This window comes from Exophiala spinifera (genome assembly GCF_000836115.1).
Source record: "Exophiala spinifera strain CBS 89968 unplaced genomic scaffold supercont1.1, whole genome shotgun sequence".
Classification (NCBI taxonomy): Eukaryota; Fungi; Ascomycota; class Eurotiomycetes; order Chaetothyriales; family Herpotrichiellaceae; genus Exophiala; species Exophiala spinifera.
In genome coordinates this window covers 873,729-894,351 of record NW_015622513.1, presented here as the reverse complement: position 1 = coordinate 894,351, position 20,623 = coordinate 873,729, and the positions used below count along the sequence as shown (strand labels likewise).

Sequence of the window (20,623 nt, the reverse complement as noted above, 5' to 3'; positions counted from 1 at the left end):
TGGAATCATTTATCAAGGCGATGTGAGAAAATTGACGGAAAGTGTATATCTCAACCCCAACGCCTAAAGATGCCACCCGCTTTTACCGTTCAAGCTCATGCGCGCTATGATATATACAAACTCATTTACAGTCTAAGCAGACACTGGCGAGCTATTTCCTCTGCCTGCCCCCCATTCCTAGGTGCACTGTTGTGACCTGGGTTTGAATGCCCTCTGCTCGCATCCGTCCAATATAGCTTCCCGTGGTTGACGTCGGGTATCTGTGTCCCACTCTTGTCACATTCCTCTCGCTTTCACACAACATGGGCTGCGTTGTCGGGCCTGTTCATTTGGTGTATCAGGCCTTTATGTTGCTCAGAGACCTGAGGTTCGACAAACGTTCTGAAGAGGACGCTGCTGACAGTTCATATCGACCATCGCTCCTTCACTTAGTCAAACTTGATGTTCTACACATCTGGTGCACGGTATCTTGGGGGTTTCGCGTCCGAGAACGCCATCATCTGGTTCCTTGCCCGTACTTCTCTCATGTATTCTTGTTGCTCTGGGGGCTTCCGGTTGAAGAAGTTTGGCGCAAAGTCGCCCTTTGCGAAATTTCTGGTCACTGCGTACCCAAGACAGACCGAGAAAGCAGCGCCTATGATGACTAGCAGCACCACCACTGTATCTGGCAGGCCCATATCTGGATCTCTTGTTTGGGTGGATGTTTTCGAGGATTGAGGGGGATTGTCCTTGAGTGTAGCCTTTTGTGGCCGCCAATGTATTACAGCGTGCGGCGGTGATGCTGAAGTTGAACGAGTGTCGAGTTACGCTGAAAAAAGAGAAAGATAGTGCGAACAGACAGCAACACAAACGAAAGGGTAATATTCGATGACGATAATTGCGTAGATTGTCCAAAAAAACATGTAATACTGGAGGAGGCTGATGGTGGGTTGACGGAACGAGGTGATTTATTCTATTCTTCGAGGTCTTGCCTCGTATTCGCGTCCATTTTCGTGATGGCGCTAGAGACCCACGCGACAAGCACTCCTAGACCCATGTGTCACTACTCGGATTTGAAGAATACCCTCTCCTCGTCAAGGACTTCCATCACCCATATTTCATACGGAGGACGGCACATTGTTGGTTGGTGTTTGAGCGGCTCAAACACCCTTCGACTATCGGTCCCTCTATTCCTGACATGGCTAGACGCCTTCCAATATTAACCTTCGACTAGTCCCAAAAGAGCCATTAACACGATACAGCCAATGGGCAACTGTTGTTTGAACGGCCAGAGCTCCACACACCATACTCGTATATTTCTGTAGCAAATTTCACCAGGTCATAGCCGTCACAGCTTTGCTCCGTGCTGCCGGGGTCGAATCAGCATCTCGCCAGGATACGTCGAGCAATTGCTCAGCCGCTTGGCAGGGACGGCACCAAAGCAATTTTCGACGCTGCAAATAGACACCGATCAGACCGACCGCGCCCCTGATCCGTGCTTGTACGCCTGAGATAGCAGGCATCTCGTCTCAGGGGGTTACCTTCCGCCCAGACCGATGTTGCGCATCTCCATTCCATAAGTCATTTAGACCAGGCCAATGACTGTACAGGAGAATGAGCAAATACGAAGGCGGCGTGCTGGTCACCAGAAGTCTCGTAATGGGTGTTTATCTTGCAAGTAGGTTTTCTCTTCTCGTCTCTCAGTTGCGCTTTTCTGGGAGCTGAAATCTTGTCAGAGTTCGGCGGATAAAATGCGATGAGACAAGGCCGTCTTGTCGGAGATGTACCGAGTCTGGACGACAGTGTGAAGGCCCTGTTGCAAAGCAATTCCGCTTCATCCAGGATCGCCCAAACGATCCGTCCTCGAGCACTTCCATCCTACTGCCAGAAATCTCGCTGGTGATCCCCGGCCATACTGAGTATGAACGCCGGGCGTTCAACTATTTCCTCAATCGAGCGGCGCCCATCTTCGCAGGTTCTTCTGATACTGGCTTCTGGAAAGACCTGGTACCACGACTGGCTCAGAGCCACGAGTTTGTCTGGAACATGGTAGTTTGCATCAGCTTACTGCTTGAACATGTCCCTTACGGCTCACTGACGACGGTGTTCGATGCTGTCAAACCCCCGGTTATTACCAATCACCAACATCGTCTCGCGCTTCAGTTCTATAATAAGGCCATTAGCGACGTGAGAGTCCTGGCTGAAAGAAACGAGATGGATGATTCTGTGGCTTTACTAAGTTGCGTACTATTCGCGACGGTGGAATTCCAACAGAGACACGTCAAAACCGGAAGAGCGTTGGTCGAACGGACCTGTCGAATATTGATTCAAATGCTCTCAAAGCAGCGGACTTCGCCAACAAGTCTCGCTGTCCAGCAAGTGGTTGGGCCTTTTGTCTTACGAAAAGCGGTTCTGATGGCTACACTCGGCACGGTCTTGCCGCCAGAATGGATTGCCAATGTACAATCAAGTTCGGGGCTACAGATGGCATTGTCAAGGCTGCCAGCGCTCAACGAAGCTCGACTGCAGTTCCACGGCCTCGTGTATCAATGCTACGAAGTTATTCGAGTAGCTGAACTGGTCCCGGAAGATGACCCAACCGACCCTGGATTTCATAGGTTTGTCTCGACAAGAACGGCATTGTTGGAGAGTCTTTTGAATTGGAAGACCATCTTCCACAGAGATTGGGGACCGAGTCCTGATGCCGAAGCCGAATGGATGCACTCGTACATATCGATGTATTGGGCTGTCTGTTATGTCTCTCTAGCCGGGTGTGCCAGCCGCCTCGAAACTACGTATGATCAGTACAGGGGGTTCTTCGTCGATATTGTCCACCATGCGGAGTGTTATTTGCAGATGGTTGCGGAGTCCCCCACGTATCAACAGGCTTTAAGCGTCGATCCCGGTTGTATGCCGCCATTATATTTCTGCTCCATGAAGTGCCGAGATCCGGTGATCAGGAGGAGAGCACTGGAGTTGATGCGCGTAGCTCCACAACCGGCGAATCGATGGGCATTCATCACCCCAGACCGAGTTGTAGAGAAGGTCATCTTGAGAGAGGAGGATCGAGTGGAACTTTGCACCTCTGCCGAGATGGAAGGTTTCAAAACCGTCTCGTGGCCACCAGAGCGTCGCCGCTACGCACATACGAGCGTATTCAACCGACCATGGTCAGGCGGCCGAGAACGTCTGGCCGTACAACTGAGCAGGTTTGCTCCTGTTCCCAATTCTAAGAGAACTGAGTTGGTTCACGAATACATCTGGCTGGATGAGAGCGACGACGACCTAGATCTGCGAAAACAGATTGGTAGAACAATGGAAGGCCTCACTCAAACTGCACACATAAATAGCGCCGATTTATGTGAGCCCAACAGATGATGGTGCTATGAACTGTGCTAGCCATGATGTTGGCTTGTGTATTGGGGCTCTATGGTTTAACGAATAGATGGCGTGATGTGTATGTATAGGTTCAATTAAACGGATGAGATAGATCGCCCTCGTGCCCCCTGACAGCGACGAGGATGTGTATAATTAGTCAAGGTACACAGAACAGTCTCAGTAATCTTCTATCAACGTTCGTAAACAATCGAGCAGCGAGGCGTCTCACCGGATTCCTGCTTAGGCAAAGGTCAAAAGCGGGTAGCCGATAAGATAAGATCGTCTCCGCCCCAGAAAAAAGTTCTGAAGTTTCGCCTTGCGACCGCCCAAGACCAGTTTGAGGACAATCCGCCTCACCTTACGACCATATCAGACTCGTTCAGCCTCGAAATGGTGAAACGTAAGTTAGGGGCCCTTGAAAAGGTCGACGCCGACCTCGCCAACTTACAGAACAAAATCAAGCGCGACCCTCGATCCTACCACACCGATTTCAGCCACCAGTACATCCAATATGAGAACCAACGGCAGATTTTCATGCAGGCGCCTACGGCTGCCTCGGACACGGGCGTCATATCCTTTCGAGACCTGATCGAATTTGTCGCACACGTGTCGGACTGCTACAAGAACGAAACGAAAGAGTTTCCGGGACAACTGATCGAGATTCTCTCCACACACCATGCAAGTCTTGAGCCGGAACTGCGCGAGAAGATCGTGGGGAGTCTCGTGCTGCTCCGCAAGAAAGAGATCATAGACTCCTTGACACTGCTACAGTGCTTCTTCCCTATACTCATCTCCACGCCGAGCAAGAGCCTGCGGGCGTTGTTGTTCCAGAAAATCATCAGTGATTTGCGCGGCGCAAATGCCAAGAGTGCGAACCACAAGCTAAACAAGAGCGTACAGACGACGCTGCATAATCTCGTGACGGAGGACAGAACGAGTTCGAGGGCGCTGTGGGCCATAAAGATCACGAGGGAGATGTGGAAGAGACAGATTTGGACGGATGCCAAGGCTGTTGAGATCATGAAAGAGGCAGCGGTCAGTGACAACGAGAAGTGTGTCGTCGGCGGGGTGCGGTTCTTCCTAGGCGGCGACAAAGAACGAGAAGAACTCGAGGACGAGAGTTCGGACGAAGAGGCGGTGGACATGGGCCGCTTAAGGCACCAGATCGGGGTTAACAAGAAGAGCAAAAAAGCAGAAAGGAGGCTCGAGAAAGCTGCGGCTACGGTGCGAAAGCGGGAGAAGAAGAAGGGTCAGCCGCATCCGTTGAACTTTTCGGCACTGCACTTGTTACATGATCCTCAGGGATTCGCCGAGACACTGTTCACGAAGCATCTACAGGCCGCAAAATCGAGGCTCAACCTGGAGCAAAAGCTGCTGGTGCTGCAGCTGGTGTCGAGATTGATTGGGCTGCACAAATTGACGGTGCTCAGCTTCTACAGTTACTTTTTGAAATACTTGACGCCGCGACAGCCAAGTGTGACAAGTTTCCTGGCAAGTTTGGCGCAGGCCACGCACAACCTTGTGCCTCCAGATGTGTTGGAGCCTCTGGTGCAGAAGATCGCGAACGAGTTTGTGTCCGAGGCTGCAGCTGGGGAGGTTGCCGCGGCCGGGTTAAATGCGATCCGTGAAATCTGCGTCCGGCAGCCGCTGGCGATGAATGACACTCTACTCCAAGATCTGGTTATGTATAGGAAGAGCAAGGATAAGGGTGTCATGATGGCAGCAAAAGGGTTGTTGGGCTTGTACCGGCAAGTTGGGGCGGAGATGCTGAAGAAGAGGGATCGAGGAAAGGATGCCTCGCTTGGCCTACGTTCTGGTGACCAAAAACAACAACGGTTTGGTGAGGAGACGGTTGGTGAAATTGAAGGTCTGGAATTGTTGGAGAGATGGAAGGAAGAGGAGAAGCAGCGAAAACGTCTTGAAAAGGGTCTCCCGGCTGATGGGGAGGATGATGAGGACGAGGAGGACGAGGACGAAGAGGATTGGAATGCTTGGGATGTGCAAGAAGACGACAGCGATGACTCTGGCGGATGGATCAATGTCGAGAGTGACGACGAAATCAACATCAGCGACAGTGAAGATGAAAAACCTTCGACCAAAAAGGTGCGATTTGATGCCGAAGCCTCGACCAGTGACGACAAAGAGAACGAGGCTACAGACGAAGTCAAGGAGGATGGCGTGGAGGGTCCGGAGAAGACGAAGTCGAATCTTGCCACGACCCGGATCCTCACGCCTGCAGACCTGGCGAAATTACAAGAGTTGCGAACCACCTCGTCCGTGTCATCGTTGATGAAGAACCACAAGTCGCACCACACATCACGAGCGGAGCAGACGAACGCTCAACGACACATTGATGATCCTCTGACTGCTGCTGAGATCGAGGGTCTGGCATCCTTGTCGCGAGGGAAGGCGACTCGTGCGCAGAAGTTGGCACTGCTTGAAGAGCACAAGGCTGATCGCGAGGATCACAAATCAAAAGCCGCGCGGAAGAAGGAGAGGAAAGAGAGCGAGGGCAAGAGTACTACCAACAAGGAGAAGGCTCGGAAGAAGAACTTTTTGATGACTCTGGGCAAGGCCAAGTCCAAGGGCAAGAGGAGTCTGGTAGAGCATCGCAAGATTCTGAAGGCGCACGTTGCCAGGCAAAAGAAGGGAGGAAAGCGAGGTAATCGAGAATAGATGTGATGCACGAGACGAACCCACACTGCGTATCTAGCTTCGACAAGGTACCTTCATATCCACGGGATCTATGGAGAGATGAAGCTGGTGTTGATGAATATTCCTGGCGTAGGATTCGACGCGACAGCGTACCCGTCCTGCCATTACACTGTGCATTTGTTGAAGCTTGCTTTACTGTGTTGCGCAACATGAGCCAAGCGCTCTCTTGAAGTCAGGCCCGTTCGGAGTACGGACACCCTGATGTGTACGGAGGACAGTCCGTACTCCGTAATATCTTTAATTTCAAAGGGCACCCGGACAAAAGGGCGATCTCGATTCTTACAGGCCATTTTGAGGCCACCCTTGGATGGAAGAGCTGTCAAAAGCGCGCACAGCCGCGTCAGGTTCGTGTCTACGGAAGCAATTAAATAGGCAAATCAAGGTGGGAGGCAAGATGCAGGTACAAGAGACTAATGCAGACTTGAGGCGCACTAGACTCACCAGCCTCGATGGTGAGACCCAATCAATGGTGGCTGAAGTGTAGGGCGCACCAGCTGTGTCGCTTGCGCGCTCCCAGCCCCCGGACTTGGCGCCTGTAGAGTCCGCCGACTAATGCCAGATGGCTGACGCTTTAGCGGCGGAAGCGAGGACGCTATTAATATCCTTCGTTGCGCTACGAGGAGTTAATTGCATGGGAGATTCAGCCCAGACGTGGCTGGGTCAATACAGTGCAGTAAGACAGAGACAAGGGACGGTGTACGGATACTGTGTGCCTCCCTACAGTGCCAGGTAGAAAATCCTGTAATGCACTCCGTTCATACTACGGATCCGGGCCATGTCCATTAGGAACAGCCTACAGGAAGTGGGTGCATGTCTTTCGCTCCGGGAACAAACTCCACCCTTGGACGAGGCTTAAGATAAGTTTGATAGCCCGATTCACCATCCTCGTCCTCCTCCTCCCTGCCCCGTGCGCGCGTCCTGCTACTCGCCGGAAGAAAGATTCACCCAAATCCTCTCGAGCACGGTCCGTTCCTCTTTACTTCCTAATTTCCTCTCCTTCACACCTTCGATTGTCGTTGTCCTCTCTACCTTCTCTTCAGTCGCCTACCGACCTGACCCTTAAACACCACCCAGCATCTTGCTATTCACTTAGCAGGATCCTACCCTCAGTCGTCGCGCACCCTTGTACCTCCATTGCGACTCACGTTACTCCTTGACTTCGCTGTCCCAGGAGCTTACCTACCCATCAATCGGCTTCCAGCTTTCCCATCCTCCTTCTCTTATAACATTTCCCACTCATCATGGGCATCCCACAAGACTTCCCAGCTTTCGCGGCGCCTTCAAATGAGTCTACCTCTCCGCAGACCAAGCGCCGTCGCTTCGCCCCCCAAACCCTTCCACCCGTTATTCCCGTCTCCGACAACTCCTCGATTGAAAACCACACCTTTGACTCTCCGTTGATGTTCCAACTGTGCGAACAAGCTCCCGACCGGGCAGAAATTGAAGCACAGTTGCTCCAAGTGGGCATGCGCGTGCGCAAATCGGTAGCCGAAGGGTACAAGACGCAGGCGAAGAAATTCACTCCTCGTCCGTTCTTCGACATTCACCGATTGTCTCCAGAAACCCAAGCAGCACTCTCGAATGGCAATGCCGGAAACGGCAACGAGCTGGCTCCTTACTCCGCGTCCGAGGTTCAACCCATGAGCACCGCGACTTTCTGTGGGATCAGCCTGTCATTTTTGTCGCAGTATGAAGATCCAGCTGTCGCTCAGCAACAGCTCTGGTCATACTCTACCAGCCACAAGCGAGGATACGAGGCGGACTCAGACAGCGACGAGAGCCAGGACTGGCAACCACGAACACCGAATTTGACTGCAGAGTCTGGCATGGAAACACCCATTGATTATCTCGCCATTGACATGGACAGTATGAGCGAAGTCAGCCCGATGACCCAAATCGGTGATCGTAACAGACACAACGGTCGTCGGATCGCCATGCCCAAGTCTCGCAGTCGCGTGCCTCAGCCTATGGAAGCACCCACTTCCACCTTCAATCCATTTGCCCACTTCCAAGCACCACAACCTGAATATCAGAACTTTACTGGCTTCGGCCACAAGCGAATGGTGAGCTGTGGCATGGAGGCCATGGATTTCGGAGAAGCTCCATTCTTGCAGCGCCGAGAAGACGTCGAGATGGATTGTTCTTAAATTGAGAAGAAAAGGTTCCAGGATTTTTATGATTAAACTGTATTTATGCCTTGCATTGCATTGTTTTATGAATTTTATTGCTATGTCGACGGCAAGGTGGTCCCAGGCGGTCGATTGTCAGCGGGAGCTGGCTACTGTCCAGAAGGAAGGCCTCTGGTCTGAGCACAAGGAGGTGGTCCTCGGAGAAGGACCCGACAAAAACCGCAGGTTGCGAATTGTACATTACTATTATCATTGGGCGGGATTGGGACGGAGCTCGTGACTGTACACGGGCGAAAAGTGAGTCCAGGACGACCGACAGACTACAGGTCGCAAAGTCTCTCACACCACGGGATACTGGGAGAACGCAGGAGTCGGCGTACATGCAAAAGCGCTGAAGAATTGCTTGCAATATGCTTCGATTAGTCGAGAGCCTAGTCATTAGTTGACGAGAGGTGCTAGATAATGAATCCCAAACATGTTTTTGATACTATTTTGAAGTTTCTCTCAGCGTCTAATGCCTGTAGTTCTCAGAGCCCTTTGCAAATATGGCCACTTTGCGGATACTCCGAGCTCGGCTCCCCCAAAAAGGAATTCACGTGACCACAATCGCCAAGACAACCTTCGTCCCGAAGAAACTCCATTGGGACGAAAAGAGTAAACAAATCGGCCATGCAGCACGACAACAGTAGCCTGCGCAGTACCATTCCTTGCCTTGATTGTATGTTGTCACACAAGCATCGCAACATGAGAGTTTTATGACAAGCAGCAAATTTTTGAACTGTCCATTGAGTTTCCACACCAATATGGAGACAGCAACACTTACCGAACAGAATATGGATCCGTCACATCTCAGTCCAAATCCTCTCAAATGCCCTCCCGTCTCACAACCTTTACACCTGCTCTCTCCCGAGAGAGTCAATCAACAACGAATACCACAGTCTCCTCCGATGGGTGCTCCCCTCGACGAAAACGAGCGACCACGCACCCGCGACTCTTTCACGTCCGAAGTTCAATCGAAAGTGGCTTTCCTCAACAGCCTTTCCGGTGGCAATGGAAGCGCCCAGTCATCGCCCACGAGGACCCCAAGAGGCCATGGTAACAGCAACACCGCCCTCCAACGGGCTGTCATGGGCTACGAAGAGGCACAGGCCAGCCTGGCCACGGTGACCGCGGATCTGGAACGGGTGCGGGAGGAGCTTACCGCGAGGAAAAAGCGGGAACGGATGCTTGCGCAACGAGTCGAAGAGCTGCTGGGGGAAATCCAAGCGGAAAGAGAGAAGCGGAGCCGTGACCAAGAAAGCTACGCCAAGGAGGTGAAGAGATGCCGCAAAGAGGCGTATCGGGCCGAACTGGCGGTCGTCGAGGTGCGGCAGGACTTGCAAGAGGCGAGGAGCGAACTCAAGAGGAGTCAGGCCGAAGCACAGCACGAGAAAGCGGAAAAGGAAAAGAGCAGGCAGGAGAGTTTCGAGAGAGCGTATGCTCTGGCGGGGATGGTGGGCGAAGTTGACCAGCTAAAAGACCGTCTGAGGGCGATGGAGAGAGAGAGGGATGCTGCACTTCTGGAGGCCAAGACGAACGATGTCGAAGTCTTTGTCTTACCATCACAGCAAGACAAGGCCGGGACCGCCTCACAACGGGAGAAGGAGCAATCGCAAAAGAGAGACCACGAGCAGCAATCCGAAGAGGCATCCGTGTCGCTGAAGAGGCCGATGGACGCCGCAGGGGAGCCGGCACGTGTGCCAGGACTGAAAGCCTCACGAGATATGCTCAAGTTCGCTGTTGACATTTACGACAAACGCTCGCGGGGGGAGAAACTCACTCCTGAAGAAGAAATCAGATTCCTCAAGCAAGAGTTGAGATGTGCTCGACAGAAACACGCCGAGGATGCAGATATGATTCATTTCATGCATATGCAGTGCCAGTTCAAGGCCTGCCCATGTCGATTGGCTGAAGACAAGGGCGAACGATTTGTGCATGACTTTGCGTATGACGCGACTCTCGAAGACACCCAGGCACCGAAGAAGAGAAAGTTGTCAAGTGAATACGAAGAAATGGATTCGGTTCAGAGATCTGCTGGAGAATCTCCAGAGAACATCACTCAAGCCACCAATGTCCCCTCTCAGGACGTTGCCCAGTTTCTACCAGAAACCACAAGCGTGGAAGCCGGTCGACTGCCCCCGGATCCGACCCATGAACACCTTTCAAGAATCTCAGAAGAGCCACTACTTCTTGAGGAAGCAGCTGAAATCCCCCTTCCTGACCCTCAATCTAGCGAACTGAATTCGCGGGGTTGCACTCCAGAGTTGACCGCTCAACTCGAAGACATCACACAAGTCATAGTAGAGCCCGGTACTGCATCCAAACCCTTCTCTTTCTCAACGTCGACCACGAGTAACCCGGCGCCGAAGGACATGACCCCATCCCTCCGACATGCCGAGAGCGCAACGGCCGTCCTCGAACGAGACCTGTTCGACCTCTCACCTCCCAAACAAGCACCACCCCGTCGACCGTCTACGGCTATGGGTATCTTGACAGTCGACTCCCCCATCCGTCTGGTTCCTGATTCGCCGCGGTCACTGAGAACATTGGACCTGTCCCCGAGTCATGTTTACGATTACAATCACACAATCACGACGACCACGAAAGTTGCCTTGAAGGGCTCGCCGGAGCGACACAGCTTGCACAAACGATCTCAGTCCAAGCCCAACCTTCGAAGTCATTCCCCGGGACACTCGTCGGCAATATCTCATTCCAGTGACCACGAGAATGAATCGCGCGCTCCCTCCGCGTCACCGGCCCCAGCGACAATGTTCCCGATTACACCACTGCACAAGCAGGCGAGATCGATGCAAATGCAAAATCTCGAGCAGCATGCTCAATCACAGCCTCGGCCCGTGACGACAAGTACTACGACCAGAGTACCGCTCAAGGGTTTGACCGATGTTGCCATGGTTGACGATGTGTTTAGTCCGGAGAAGCCTGGCCACGGCCATGCCCATACCGAGGTTTTGAACCTAAACATGGACATGAATCAACTCTCCAACCCGTTGAGGATTAGTACAGCGAGCACCGGCAGCAACGGTGGCAACGATACGTGGTCGAACCGCGCATCACAGGCCGGGACGATCCCTAATTCGATCTTGGGAAATGTGCCTGGGACACCGATTTCTCGAGAAGCGGCTCTAGCGCAGATCCGAGCAAGACGAGACCGAGCGAGAAGCGTGAACCTCAAGTCTGCAAGTGGGAAGGAGAATAGAATCGCCGGTGGGAAGGTTGGTGGTAGTCCTACCAAACCGAAAGTCGTGGGGTCGTTGTTTGGAAGGGACAAAGAGAATGTGAGAAGAGAAATCAGTCAGGCGAGTGCGCCGGGAAGATTTGGATATTGAGGAGTGGGAGTGAGAAAGTGAGAGAAAGTGAGAGAAAGTGAGAGAAAGAGAGAGAAAGGGGGAGGTGGAGAAATGATGAGAGCAAGCAGTGCTGTAGATGGGTTGTAATGCCGTGAACGAGGATGAGTGAGAGAGAGGGAGGCACTGATCGATCGACACCTGCTTTACCTGTTAGGTACCTGCATATGCGTCGGGGATGATTCAAGAAATGTGCAGGTGAAGGTGATTACTGATATACCACGTTCTACTGAGAACACCGTGTTCGTGTTTGTGTTTGTGGGCTGTACGAGTCTTTGGTTGCATTCTTCCATGGGCATAGCGAGGATTGGATACCTACCTACTAGTCAGGGTGCTTTGGGTACTTACTGTACATACGGATACGGAGTTCAGGCAGGCACGCAGGCGAGGCCTCCCCTTTTGCCAGGCTACCTGCCAGGCCGGAGACAGAAGAAGACAACTCGAGGTACATAATGTCAACATGTGAATATTCCAGAGACGAGACGAGACGATTGATGGATTGTTGGGCAAGTCAAAGGACGAAGTAATGTTTGTTACCAGGTACGATGACAAAGGTAGAGTACACGAGGTGAGGGAATGTACGGTGTGTCATATCAAGTACTTCATTCAGGTGGACATGTCATGTATTTGGTTCCGTTTCGAGGCCACAGACGAACAGGAGGTGTCGTACCATCTAGGTGGGTGTGTTCAGGACTAGAGCATAAGCGCTCTGTCCGTTGTACTCTGGAAATTCAAACAAGTAGCAAGCACTGTCGTACCTACCACTCTCCCTCTCCCTCTCACTTACGGTCAACCCTCGCTCATCGATTCTGGCGCTGCTGCGGCTGCTGGTATAGCTGTTGTGGCGGTTGCCGGTTACTGTGTTTGTAATAAATGGTCGTTCTTAACTCTTTCTTACTCTTGCCGCCGCCGCCGCTGCTGCTGCTCCTGTCCTTGTCGTCGTTCCTCTCGTCGTTGTAGGTCCTCCTCGTCCCCTTCACCCTCGACGTACCCTTCATCCGTACCCACGTAGGCATGGTCTTCGACGTATATCCCCTCCGGTATGAACTTGCGCATGACCTTGTCGACCCACGCCGCCGGGATCCCGAGGCCGACAGACTCTTGGATCGCCCTGTTCATACGACCGATGTACTCGTGCACGATTTTGCCGGGCTCCGTGCGGAACTCGTCGACGTAGACGAGTGCGCGTACCACGGACGGCGACGGCGACGACGGCGACGACGACGACTCCTCCACTGGTGAAAAATCTGAATCCGAACCCGAGTCTTGACCGACCCCGTACTCCTTGGGACCCCTGAGCCACTTGGTGACGGTCACGGGTAAATAATGTTTATTGTAGTCCCACCCGCCCTGGAGGTGGGATTTTATGTGCACCGTGTCCTTGTCCGTGTTGGGTACCGGTGTCGGGTTCCGCGCTTCGTTGTGTCCTTCGTAGAGGTCCAGTCTGGCTTCGTCGGTCGGGTGCATGTTGTACAAGACGCCCCAGACTACACTTTCTGAATCCTCGGGCGGCTCTGACGAGGACGTTGAAGGGTCCTCGTTGTGAGGAGACACCGCCGCCGTCGCAAGAGACGCTTCCTGGGCCGATGGCAGCTGTTGCACGTTCTGGGACCCCCCCTCAGGCAAAGCGACAACGTTGGCGTATCCCCTTTTACAAATTATCCAGGCGTGGTTGTCGAGTCGGGCGATGGCAACGGGCACACTGGATGACGGCGAGTGCTGGAGGCGAAGCGACATCTGGACAGGCGAAAGGTTGCTGCCGTATGCAAAGTAGAATGTCCCCGTCCGGGAAGACGTGGTCGGGGAACTACTGACGCCGTTGGCCACGGCCGGGTTGGTAGTGCTTTGAGTAGCCATGGTCGAGATAATGATTGTTGATGTCCCCCTTTCTTGAACTTGAGAGGAAGTGCGCGCGTGTATGTCTCTATGACGATGCCGGTGCGGTCTATAATACGGAAGAATGGCGCATGTTTTATAAAAATAAACTGCACAAAGATAGCCAATGTACGTTGTCCTCGACGACTGAAAGTACGGAGCGAGGGAGATGATAAAGCGAAAGACGCAGAGATACACATGGACAGGAACATGGAGATGTCCGAAGAAGGGTCGAGGTTGGAATAGACAAAAGGTTTAAATCTCCCCTACGCCGAGGACGGAACACCGAGTAAATGGCGCGATAGTTTTATTTCCTCTGACGGGAAACACAGCTACTATCGTTTTATCGGGACACCACAGAAGATCCATTTCCATGCAGCACTGACTGGTCAGACGCTGCCTTCTCATTCATTTCTCCAAACCGACGGTTTCACCCACCCCCTCCGAACTAGAAACGCAACCATTTTGCACTCGCTCACTCTCCTAAAACCCAAGCGACGAGATCCATTCCTGAATCTTATCAAAAGCCAACGGCGCATTCTTAGCAAGATTCACCCCGTGACCGGCTTCGGGAAGATTATAACTCGCCGACTGATTGTTCGCGTTTGGGAAAAATCCCTCCAACGTCGCTGCACTGATATCCTTGGGGTACAAGCAATCGCCGTCACAAAAGTCCAGGTCTCGAGCACCATTGGCGATCAACACTGGTCCAGTGAAGTTGGCGGCATTGGTCGCAAAGCTCGACCTAGTAAAGGACTCGCCCAAAGTCGTTGTCTCGACCTCGTCAAAGGCCTTGGTCAGCACCGACGGCTCAAAGTTCGGTCCCCGGAAGAACGAATATTGGATGCCGTACTTGGTACTGGGGATCAAGTATGAGGATGGAAGATTTTGGAAACGCCCCCGCGGCGGTGCAGAGAGGCTGGCTGGTTCGAGGTTGAGCGCTGCCGTGAATTGACTGCCGCCTGTCCTGTTGGTGGAGAAACCTGTCGCAACCACTGCGTCGAACGAGCTAGGGGAAGATGCAGCGACGGATGTCGTGATCAGCGAACCGTACGAGTGCCCGACGCCGATAACGTGGCTGAATGCGTGGTTCCCCAGTCTTCCCTGACGCAGTAATCGGACCAACTGCTCTGCGATGACCACCTGAATCCCGCCCTGCACAACTTCAATGGGATCAGGATGTGATGAGTTGCCGATGCCCAATCGGTCATATGAAAATGTCGCTCGGCCTGCCTTGGCCGCGGTGTCGATGTAGCTGTTGTTCGGCAACGCAAAGTCCCAATATGTCTTGGAGAAGGCGATACCGTGTGTCAAGAACTGTACGGTGGTCTGGTTCTGTCGAGGATGTGCAACAGGATAGCACATTTGTGCGCTGATGTTGAACGTCCCATCGACGACGTCCGAGGAGGACTTTTCCGACACTGACGCTGCCAAACTCGAATTTGCGGCCTGCAACCCGAGAACAAGGTCGACAGCTTGGAGTTGGCTGACATTTATAGGGAGATCGAGTTTGGTGTTGACGTCTGTAGAGACGTTGACGGCTACAAGACCAGAGACACAAATTGCACTACCCCCCAGTGAGTGTGACACGGTTGGTAGCTGAAAGCCTTTGGTGTCCAGATCTGGGCCGCGTTGTTCAGGTAGAGGAGAACATGATGCTTTGCTCAAGTAACTGAGCACCAGCGTTGGAAGAAGCGATAGATGATGCATGGTGATGGTAATCGGATTGAAGCAATGATCAGGACATTAACACTCTTCTGGGTATCATCTAGGGCTTACCTCTACTTATACCTCATGATACCCGTGCTTCCAACTTGACCTACCAGCGCACATAGCGATGTGAGAGAAGGTTGGAAGAGGACTGACCCATTGATTTTCCGTGATAGGCCGGAGAGCATGGTAAAAATTATCCGTAATAGACCTCAACGTTGACCCTTCCCTGTTCTCACCCTCGACGGTCATGCTCCTCGTGTGAAGACACCTCGGAACGAGATGACGTTGCGCTGTTACTCTCATGCAGTCGAGATGACTTACCTCTGGAAATTGAAGCACCTAGATCTGTTCCGGGGACCTTTCGAGCAGAATTGTCAGACTGTCGGGACTTGTTCTATGACCGAATCGGTGGCGATCGACCGGCACTGCTCGCGGCGTTGTAAGCAAGGCGCATATCAGCGAGCGACGCGTTACGCTCGTCCAGACGCATCGAGGCATATGTTTGGCCTCGCATGCTTGATGGATGTGCAGTCTGCAAGAGAATACAAGAGTTGAAGATTAGTACTGTAGAAGAGACACAATGACAACATGCTGTATTGTTTCCGGCTCGCTCGTTCGCGTTCTTGGCGCCCAGCCATAACGAAGTAGACACGGACAGGACGAAGTTGGTGTTTTGTTTTCTACGAGCTCACAGGGGCGAGCACTACTGCGAATCCGTTCAGAGCAACATATTGACGATTTACGACCACCGGACAGCGTATACGACTGTAAACGGCCATTGAGAGCGAGCGACAGGGGGTACCAATTTACCAGCTCCTGCTCGGCCTGTATGGTCGAGATACCATGAGCACGCATGGGGAGGATCAACAGGAGAGCGCAAATCAAACGTCCAGGGAGTTACACGCCAAAATGCCTCAGCTTCCAATCCCTCCGAATTTGAAGTTCGGACCTTTCCCAATAGCGTCCGAGGTCTTTCACCTCTCAAGAAGTCGACTGTCATTTGGACTGGTCAACCTGAAACCCATCCTCCCCGGGCATGTCCTCATTTGTCCGGTGCGAGTGGTTCCGAGAATATCGCAACTCAGTGCGGCGGAGGCGGCGGATCTGTTCAGGACTGTCCGGGTGGTTTCGCGAACCCTGGAGCGGGTCTATTCTGCCAGTGCCCTCAACGTGGCTATTCAAGACGGCGTAGATGCCGGCCAGTCGGTGCCACACGTCCACGTACACATCATCCCCAGGCAGAAAGGAGACTATGACCACCGTGGAGGCGGGGATCAGATTTACGAATCAATGGACGGCGAGGAGGGCAACGTTGGGAAGGCCTTTCTCGAGATGCAAAGCCAGAGAAGTCACCGGATGAATCACAGAAAGGAGTTTTCCGCCGGGCCAGACAGTGACAGAAAGCCAAGGAGCGCGGATGTGATGCAGAAGGAGGCGGAATGGTTAAGAGCCGAGATGGAGAAAGACAGGACAGCAGAGGACGAAGAAGAAGAAGAAGAAGAAGAAGAAGAAGAAGAAGAAGGATGAGCAGGGTCTGACTCTGTTGATGTCTATAAGCTGACACTCCTAGATGGCGGAGGGAAATCAAGGGTATTGTGCCGCTAATTCAGCCCCCCCAAGGTGCTCCGGTATACAAAGTGGAAGTACACCCTTCCTGCAACGCCAGCGACGGCGCAAGAGGCGACCCCAGGCGTCTCTCGGGAGAAAGCTGGCAAAGCAACAGAGTATGAAAGAGACTCGTCGCCCGCCATGGAAGCCATGTACAACACTACAAAATCGTGGAAAAAAGGGCACTGCTTAGAACACACATCACGCAGATATGAAAATTCCTCATAATGGTGTTTGCTGCCATGAACCGTCTATCTGTTCCTTTCTGGGTATCATTGTCTACACGTACACAGGAAGTGCAAAACTGAATGCCCTCGCCTCTTATCATTCCCATCATTCCATCATCCTGCTCATCGTATCCTCGTGTGACATGCTCAACTCGACGCCATAGAGACTCCCACTCAGCTCGTGTTCGTCTCATCACTGCCATTGCCATTGCCGTAGTACTGATCCTGCTGCTCCTTGATGGTCTCTGCAGAAGCCGGCTGCCTCGGTTCAATATGCTTGCTCTTCCACAACCGATCCCTCTCGTCCAGGATTTCCTGCGCCCAGACCTTCATCTCGTCCAGCACGATCTTTCTAGCCACCCAGCTGAACTCGCTCAAGTCTACTTCGCAGTTACTGGCCCGTTCGTACTCGACCATTTGCAGAATGAGCTCGATCTTGTCGACATCATGCACAAACTTCGATTCGAGCGTCTCGCTGTCCTCGTACTCCTGCCACACCGCCCGGATATCCTGACCGTTGACCCCGCCGTGGACTTTCCCAAGTAACGACTGCGCCACCCAGTCCATTGTCTCCGCCTCTCTTCGGCTCTTTTCCGGCTTGGGCACACCATCGACCGGGGTGAGGTCACCGACAAGGCCCTCCGCCATGTCGTGAACGAGCGCCATCTTCGTACACCGCGGGATGTCTAGTCGTTTGCTTAATTCGGGAGGGGCAAGCATGGTGATCAGCGACATGCGATACATGTGGTCGGCTATCGATTCGCCCTTGAGGATTCCAAATCTCCGCCAACCTTCGCGCTTTTCGACCTTGAGCCGTTCGACGTAGTGGAAGAAGGGGACCGGAGAAGAGGTGTTTTCGGTCGGTGGGTTCGGGAGACCTTGTAAGACGGCGTCCACCGACCAGGGATTCGGCTTGGGTAAGAGAGAGGTGTGTTGTTGCCTCGTCACATATTCAGGAGCTTGTGTAACGTGTCAACACTCTGCGTGTATCCTGTGGAGCGACCAGATTGCTTACCTTGTGGCGTATCTGTAGCCATGTTGACGTGGGCGGACGAATGAGAATTTCCTGATTGCAAAAAAACTGTGGCGTGGAAGAAAGGTAACGAGAGAACATGAGAAGGGAAGAAAGTGAGGGGTGGGCAATCTATTTCATGTACGCCGTTCTCTAGATTGTTTATACATACATGCGCGGAAGCAACAAGGAAAAGCCCACCAACGCAAAGTTTGATGCCGACGAGGTTGTTGTTTACCAAATGACGTTGGTGCAATACCCGCCACCGCCCGCGTCAAGTTCGACGCAGCATCGTCAGCCTCGTGCAGAAATAGGTGGGAGTCAAGCAGACTCCCTATTGGGCCCGTAACGCGGCCTGGCCCCTTTTTAGCCCCTGATACCCTTCAACGCTTCTTCCACCCCTTACCTACATTGGTGCTCCCTCTCGGGTGTTGACCTTTCGACGCATCTGTACTTGACGGAGTGTTTGTTTGCAAGATCACAATTCCCACATTTTGATAAAGCATGTGCCGACCGTGGCCTTATACCAGTAAGGTTGAGAAAACTCTGTAAGTCAAAGTTTTCATGAGGACCTCGTGTGAGCAAGGCTGGTTCGGCCAAAACTTCTCGCACACATGATATATCATATCGTAGTTCTTTTACCTCTTTCTCATTTGACCACTGAAGAAGACTGTCTTGACCTTTCCACTCCACGACTTGCACCAGAAGCAGGTAATCTCATAATCCCTATTGACAACAGCAGAGAACCCTGTTTCTTCCTATATCCCCGGCACTCGCCAGCAGGACCTGGAGCTCGTAACAAGTCAATCGATAGACATTATCCAACACCAGACACCTCTACAACGCTTTACAGCTAGTCTTTGTACAAGGTCGAAAATGGCAGCGACAATCCCAACTAGATTGCTAATTCTATCCGACACCCATGGCGTCGATTTCAGCCCAGAGGATCGACCTCAACAATATGCCGACGTGGCTATACACTGTGGTGATCTTAGCGACGGATCCGAGCTAGATGAATTCCGAACAGCAATCCAGACGCTCAAATCTATCAACGCGCCCCTCAAACTAGTCATCGCCGGAAACCATGACTTTACTATGGACATTGCCGCCTTTCAAGGCAAGTTAGCGGAGGCAGCAACGCCATTGGAACCTGAGCTTGTTGCTAGAGAATATGGGACCCCAGGCCAGGCAAGACAACTATTCGAAGATGCAAAGAATGACGGAATCGTCTTTCTAGACGAAGGGACTCACCACTTTGCACTCCAGAACGGAGCAAAACTTAAAGTCTATGCCAGCCCCTATACACCCGCCCTGGGTGCCTGGGGTTTCCAATATCACCCAGATAAAGGGCGCCAGTTCGATATCCAAGAAGAAACAGACATCGTTATAACACATGGGCCCCCCAAAGGCATCATGGATTTTACTCACGGTCGGGAACGCGCAGGCTGTCCGAATCTATTCACCGCTGTTGCTCACGCCCGGCCTCTCATCCACTGCTTTGGGCACATTCACGAAGGCTGGGGAGCGAGGTTGGTTACATGGAAGGATAGCGGATTCGACAAACCATCCCATTTCACCTCCATCGACAATGGCAATTCACCCGTTATCGGGAAACTAGCTGCACTCAGGCCAAACCGATTCGACTCGGAGGAAATTGCGGAGGAAAAGCAAGAGAGACTGAGAGAACTGGCGCGCAATAAGTGTGCGGTGACGAGCCATCGCAATCAGGATCAAGATCCACTCGAGGCTGGCAAGGAAACACTATTCATCAACGCTGCCATCAAGGGCGAGGAAGAATTTGTGCAGAGGCCGTGGCTGGTCGACATCGAGCTTCGGAAGGACACATGAAAAAGGCACCAGGATGTGTGAACAGTGATGGTAAATGAATATTATGATGCAATTAAATGGTATGCAAGCGGGAAGTTGTTCACGCCTAATACTGCTCCAAGCACCAAGCGATCCAGCCTCCCCAGACAGGACTCCGCCGCACCGCGAATACACTCCAGTTCCTCTTTGTCAAGCTCTGGTAGTATTTGACCCCTGCTCGCCACCCTCGACAATAGCCATCGAAAATCTTCAACTTCACCATCGCTCCCACGATCGACCACCGTCACGGCCCGTAACCTCAACAAGTCCGACATGGACGCAACAGAGCCCTCAAAGAAGGGCTCTGCCACGATGATGCGTTCGACGCACCCCTTTCCGATCTCGATGAGGTTAACGCGGATACGGATGTCTTGAAGGGGTGCGTCGAACACAATCTTGCCATCGGACTCGAATTGAAAATTACGGGCGCCGGTCGAAACACCCTCCCAGATTTCGATTAATGCGCTGGGAGGGCCCACAACATCCACGTCCTCAGTCACAAGGACTGAGGAGTGGGCAATGCTGGCTGCACCGCCAACTAAGACAAGTTGGCGGCGCAGGCTCGGCCGGACCAGGCGGGTGATCGAGCGGAAGCACTCAAAGAGTGCTTCACGCAGTGGTGCAGCGATGGTGGAGTTGGATTTCGGCATATTTCGAGGGTACGAGACGAGCAGGGTGTTGCAGAGTGGCTGTTCGGCAATTATGAGTTCTTCAAAT

General features: G+C 52.6%; 10 protein-coding genes across 10 annotated transcripts; 6 read left to right on the top strand and 4 right to left on the bottom strand.

Annotated features, from left to right (window-relative positions):
* Nucleotides 1-1,593: 1,593 nt before the first annotated feature.
* On the top strand, nt 1,594-3,357 carry PV08_00335 (uncharacterized protein; the record flags this gene model as incomplete). Its single annotated transcript, XM_016374701.1, has 2 exons — nt 1,594-1,657; nt 1,790-3,357. 2 exons carry the CDS (start codon nt 1,594-1,596, stop codon nt 3,355-3,357), a joined length of 1,632 nt encoding a protein of 543 aa, XP_016239977.1.
* Nucleotides 3,358-3,747: 390 nt separating this feature from the next.
* PV08_00334 (uncharacterized protein) lies at nt 3,748-6,033 on the top strand (the record flags this gene model as incomplete). Its single annotated transcript, XM_016374700.1, has 1 exon — nt 3,748-6,033. One exon carries the CDS (start codon nt 3,748-3,750, stop codon nt 6,031-6,033), a length of 2,286 nt encoding a protein of 761 aa, XP_016239976.1.
* A 1,280-nt stretch (nt 6,034-7,313) lies between these two features.
* Nucleotides 7,314-8,219, top strand: PV08_00333 (uncharacterized protein; the record flags this gene model as incomplete). The annotated part of the gene is made up of 1 exon (XM_016374699.1): nt 7,314-8,219. One exon carries the CDS (start codon nt 7,314-7,316, stop codon nt 8,217-8,219), a length of 906 nt encoding a protein of 301 aa, XP_016239975.1.
* A 785-nt stretch (nt 8,220-9,004) lies between these two features.
* PV08_00332 (uncharacterized protein) lies at nt 9,005-11,587 on the top strand (the record flags this gene model as incomplete). Its single annotated transcript, XM_016374698.1, has 1 exon — nt 9,005-11,587. One exon carries the CDS (start codon nt 9,005-9,007, stop codon nt 11,585-11,587), a length of 2,583 nt encoding a protein of 860 aa, XP_016239974.1.
* A 912-nt stretch (nt 11,588-12,499) lies between these two features.
* On the bottom strand, nt 12,500-13,462 carry PV08_00331 (uncharacterized protein; the record flags this gene model as incomplete). Its single annotated transcript, XM_016374697.1, has 1 exon — nt 12,500-13,462. One exon carries the CDS (start codon nt 13,460-13,462, stop codon nt 12,500-12,502), a length of 963 nt encoding a protein of 320 aa, XP_016239973.1.
* A 501-nt stretch (nt 13,463-13,963) lies between these two features.
* PV08_00330 (uncharacterized protein) lies at nt 13,964-15,190 on the bottom strand (the record flags this gene model as incomplete). The annotated part of the gene is made up of 1 exon (XM_016374696.1): nt 13,964-15,190. One exon carries the CDS (start codon nt 15,188-15,190, stop codon nt 13,964-13,966), a length of 1,227 nt encoding a protein of 408 aa, XP_016239972.1.
* Nucleotides 15,191-16,102: 912 nt separating this feature from the next.
* PV08_00329 (uncharacterized protein) lies at nt 16,103-16,720 on the top strand (the record flags this gene model as incomplete). Its single annotated transcript, XM_016374695.1, has 1 exon — nt 16,103-16,720. One exon carries the CDS (start codon nt 16,103-16,105, stop codon nt 16,718-16,720), a length of 618 nt encoding a protein of 205 aa, XP_016239971.1.
* Nucleotides 16,721-17,202: 482 nt separating this feature from the next.
* Nucleotides 17,203-18,065, bottom strand: PV08_00328 (uncharacterized protein; the record flags this gene model as incomplete). Its single annotated transcript, XM_016374694.1, has 2 exons — nt 17,203-17,987; nt 18,044-18,065. 2 exons carry the CDS (start codon nt 18,063-18,065, stop codon nt 17,203-17,205), a joined length of 807 nt encoding a protein of 268 aa, XP_016239970.1.
* An 851-nt stretch (nt 18,066-18,916) lies between these two features.
* Nucleotides 18,917-19,888, top strand: PV08_00327 (uncharacterized protein; the record flags this gene model as incomplete). Its single annotated transcript, XM_016374693.1, has 1 exon — nt 18,917-19,888. The coding sequence occupies one exon, from the start codon at nt 18,917-18,919 to the stop codon at nt 19,886-19,888; it is 972 nt and encodes a 323-aa protein (XP_016239969.1).
* A 41-nt stretch (nt 19,889-19,929) lies between these two features.
* PV08_00326 (uncharacterized protein) lies at nt 19,930-20,556 on the bottom strand (the record flags this gene model as incomplete). The annotated part of the gene is made up of 1 exon (XM_016374692.1): nt 19,930-20,556. One exon carries the CDS (start codon nt 20,554-20,556, stop codon nt 19,930-19,932), a length of 627 nt encoding a protein of 208 aa, XP_016239968.1.
* Between the last annotated feature and the right edge of the window lie 67 nt (nt 20,557-20,623).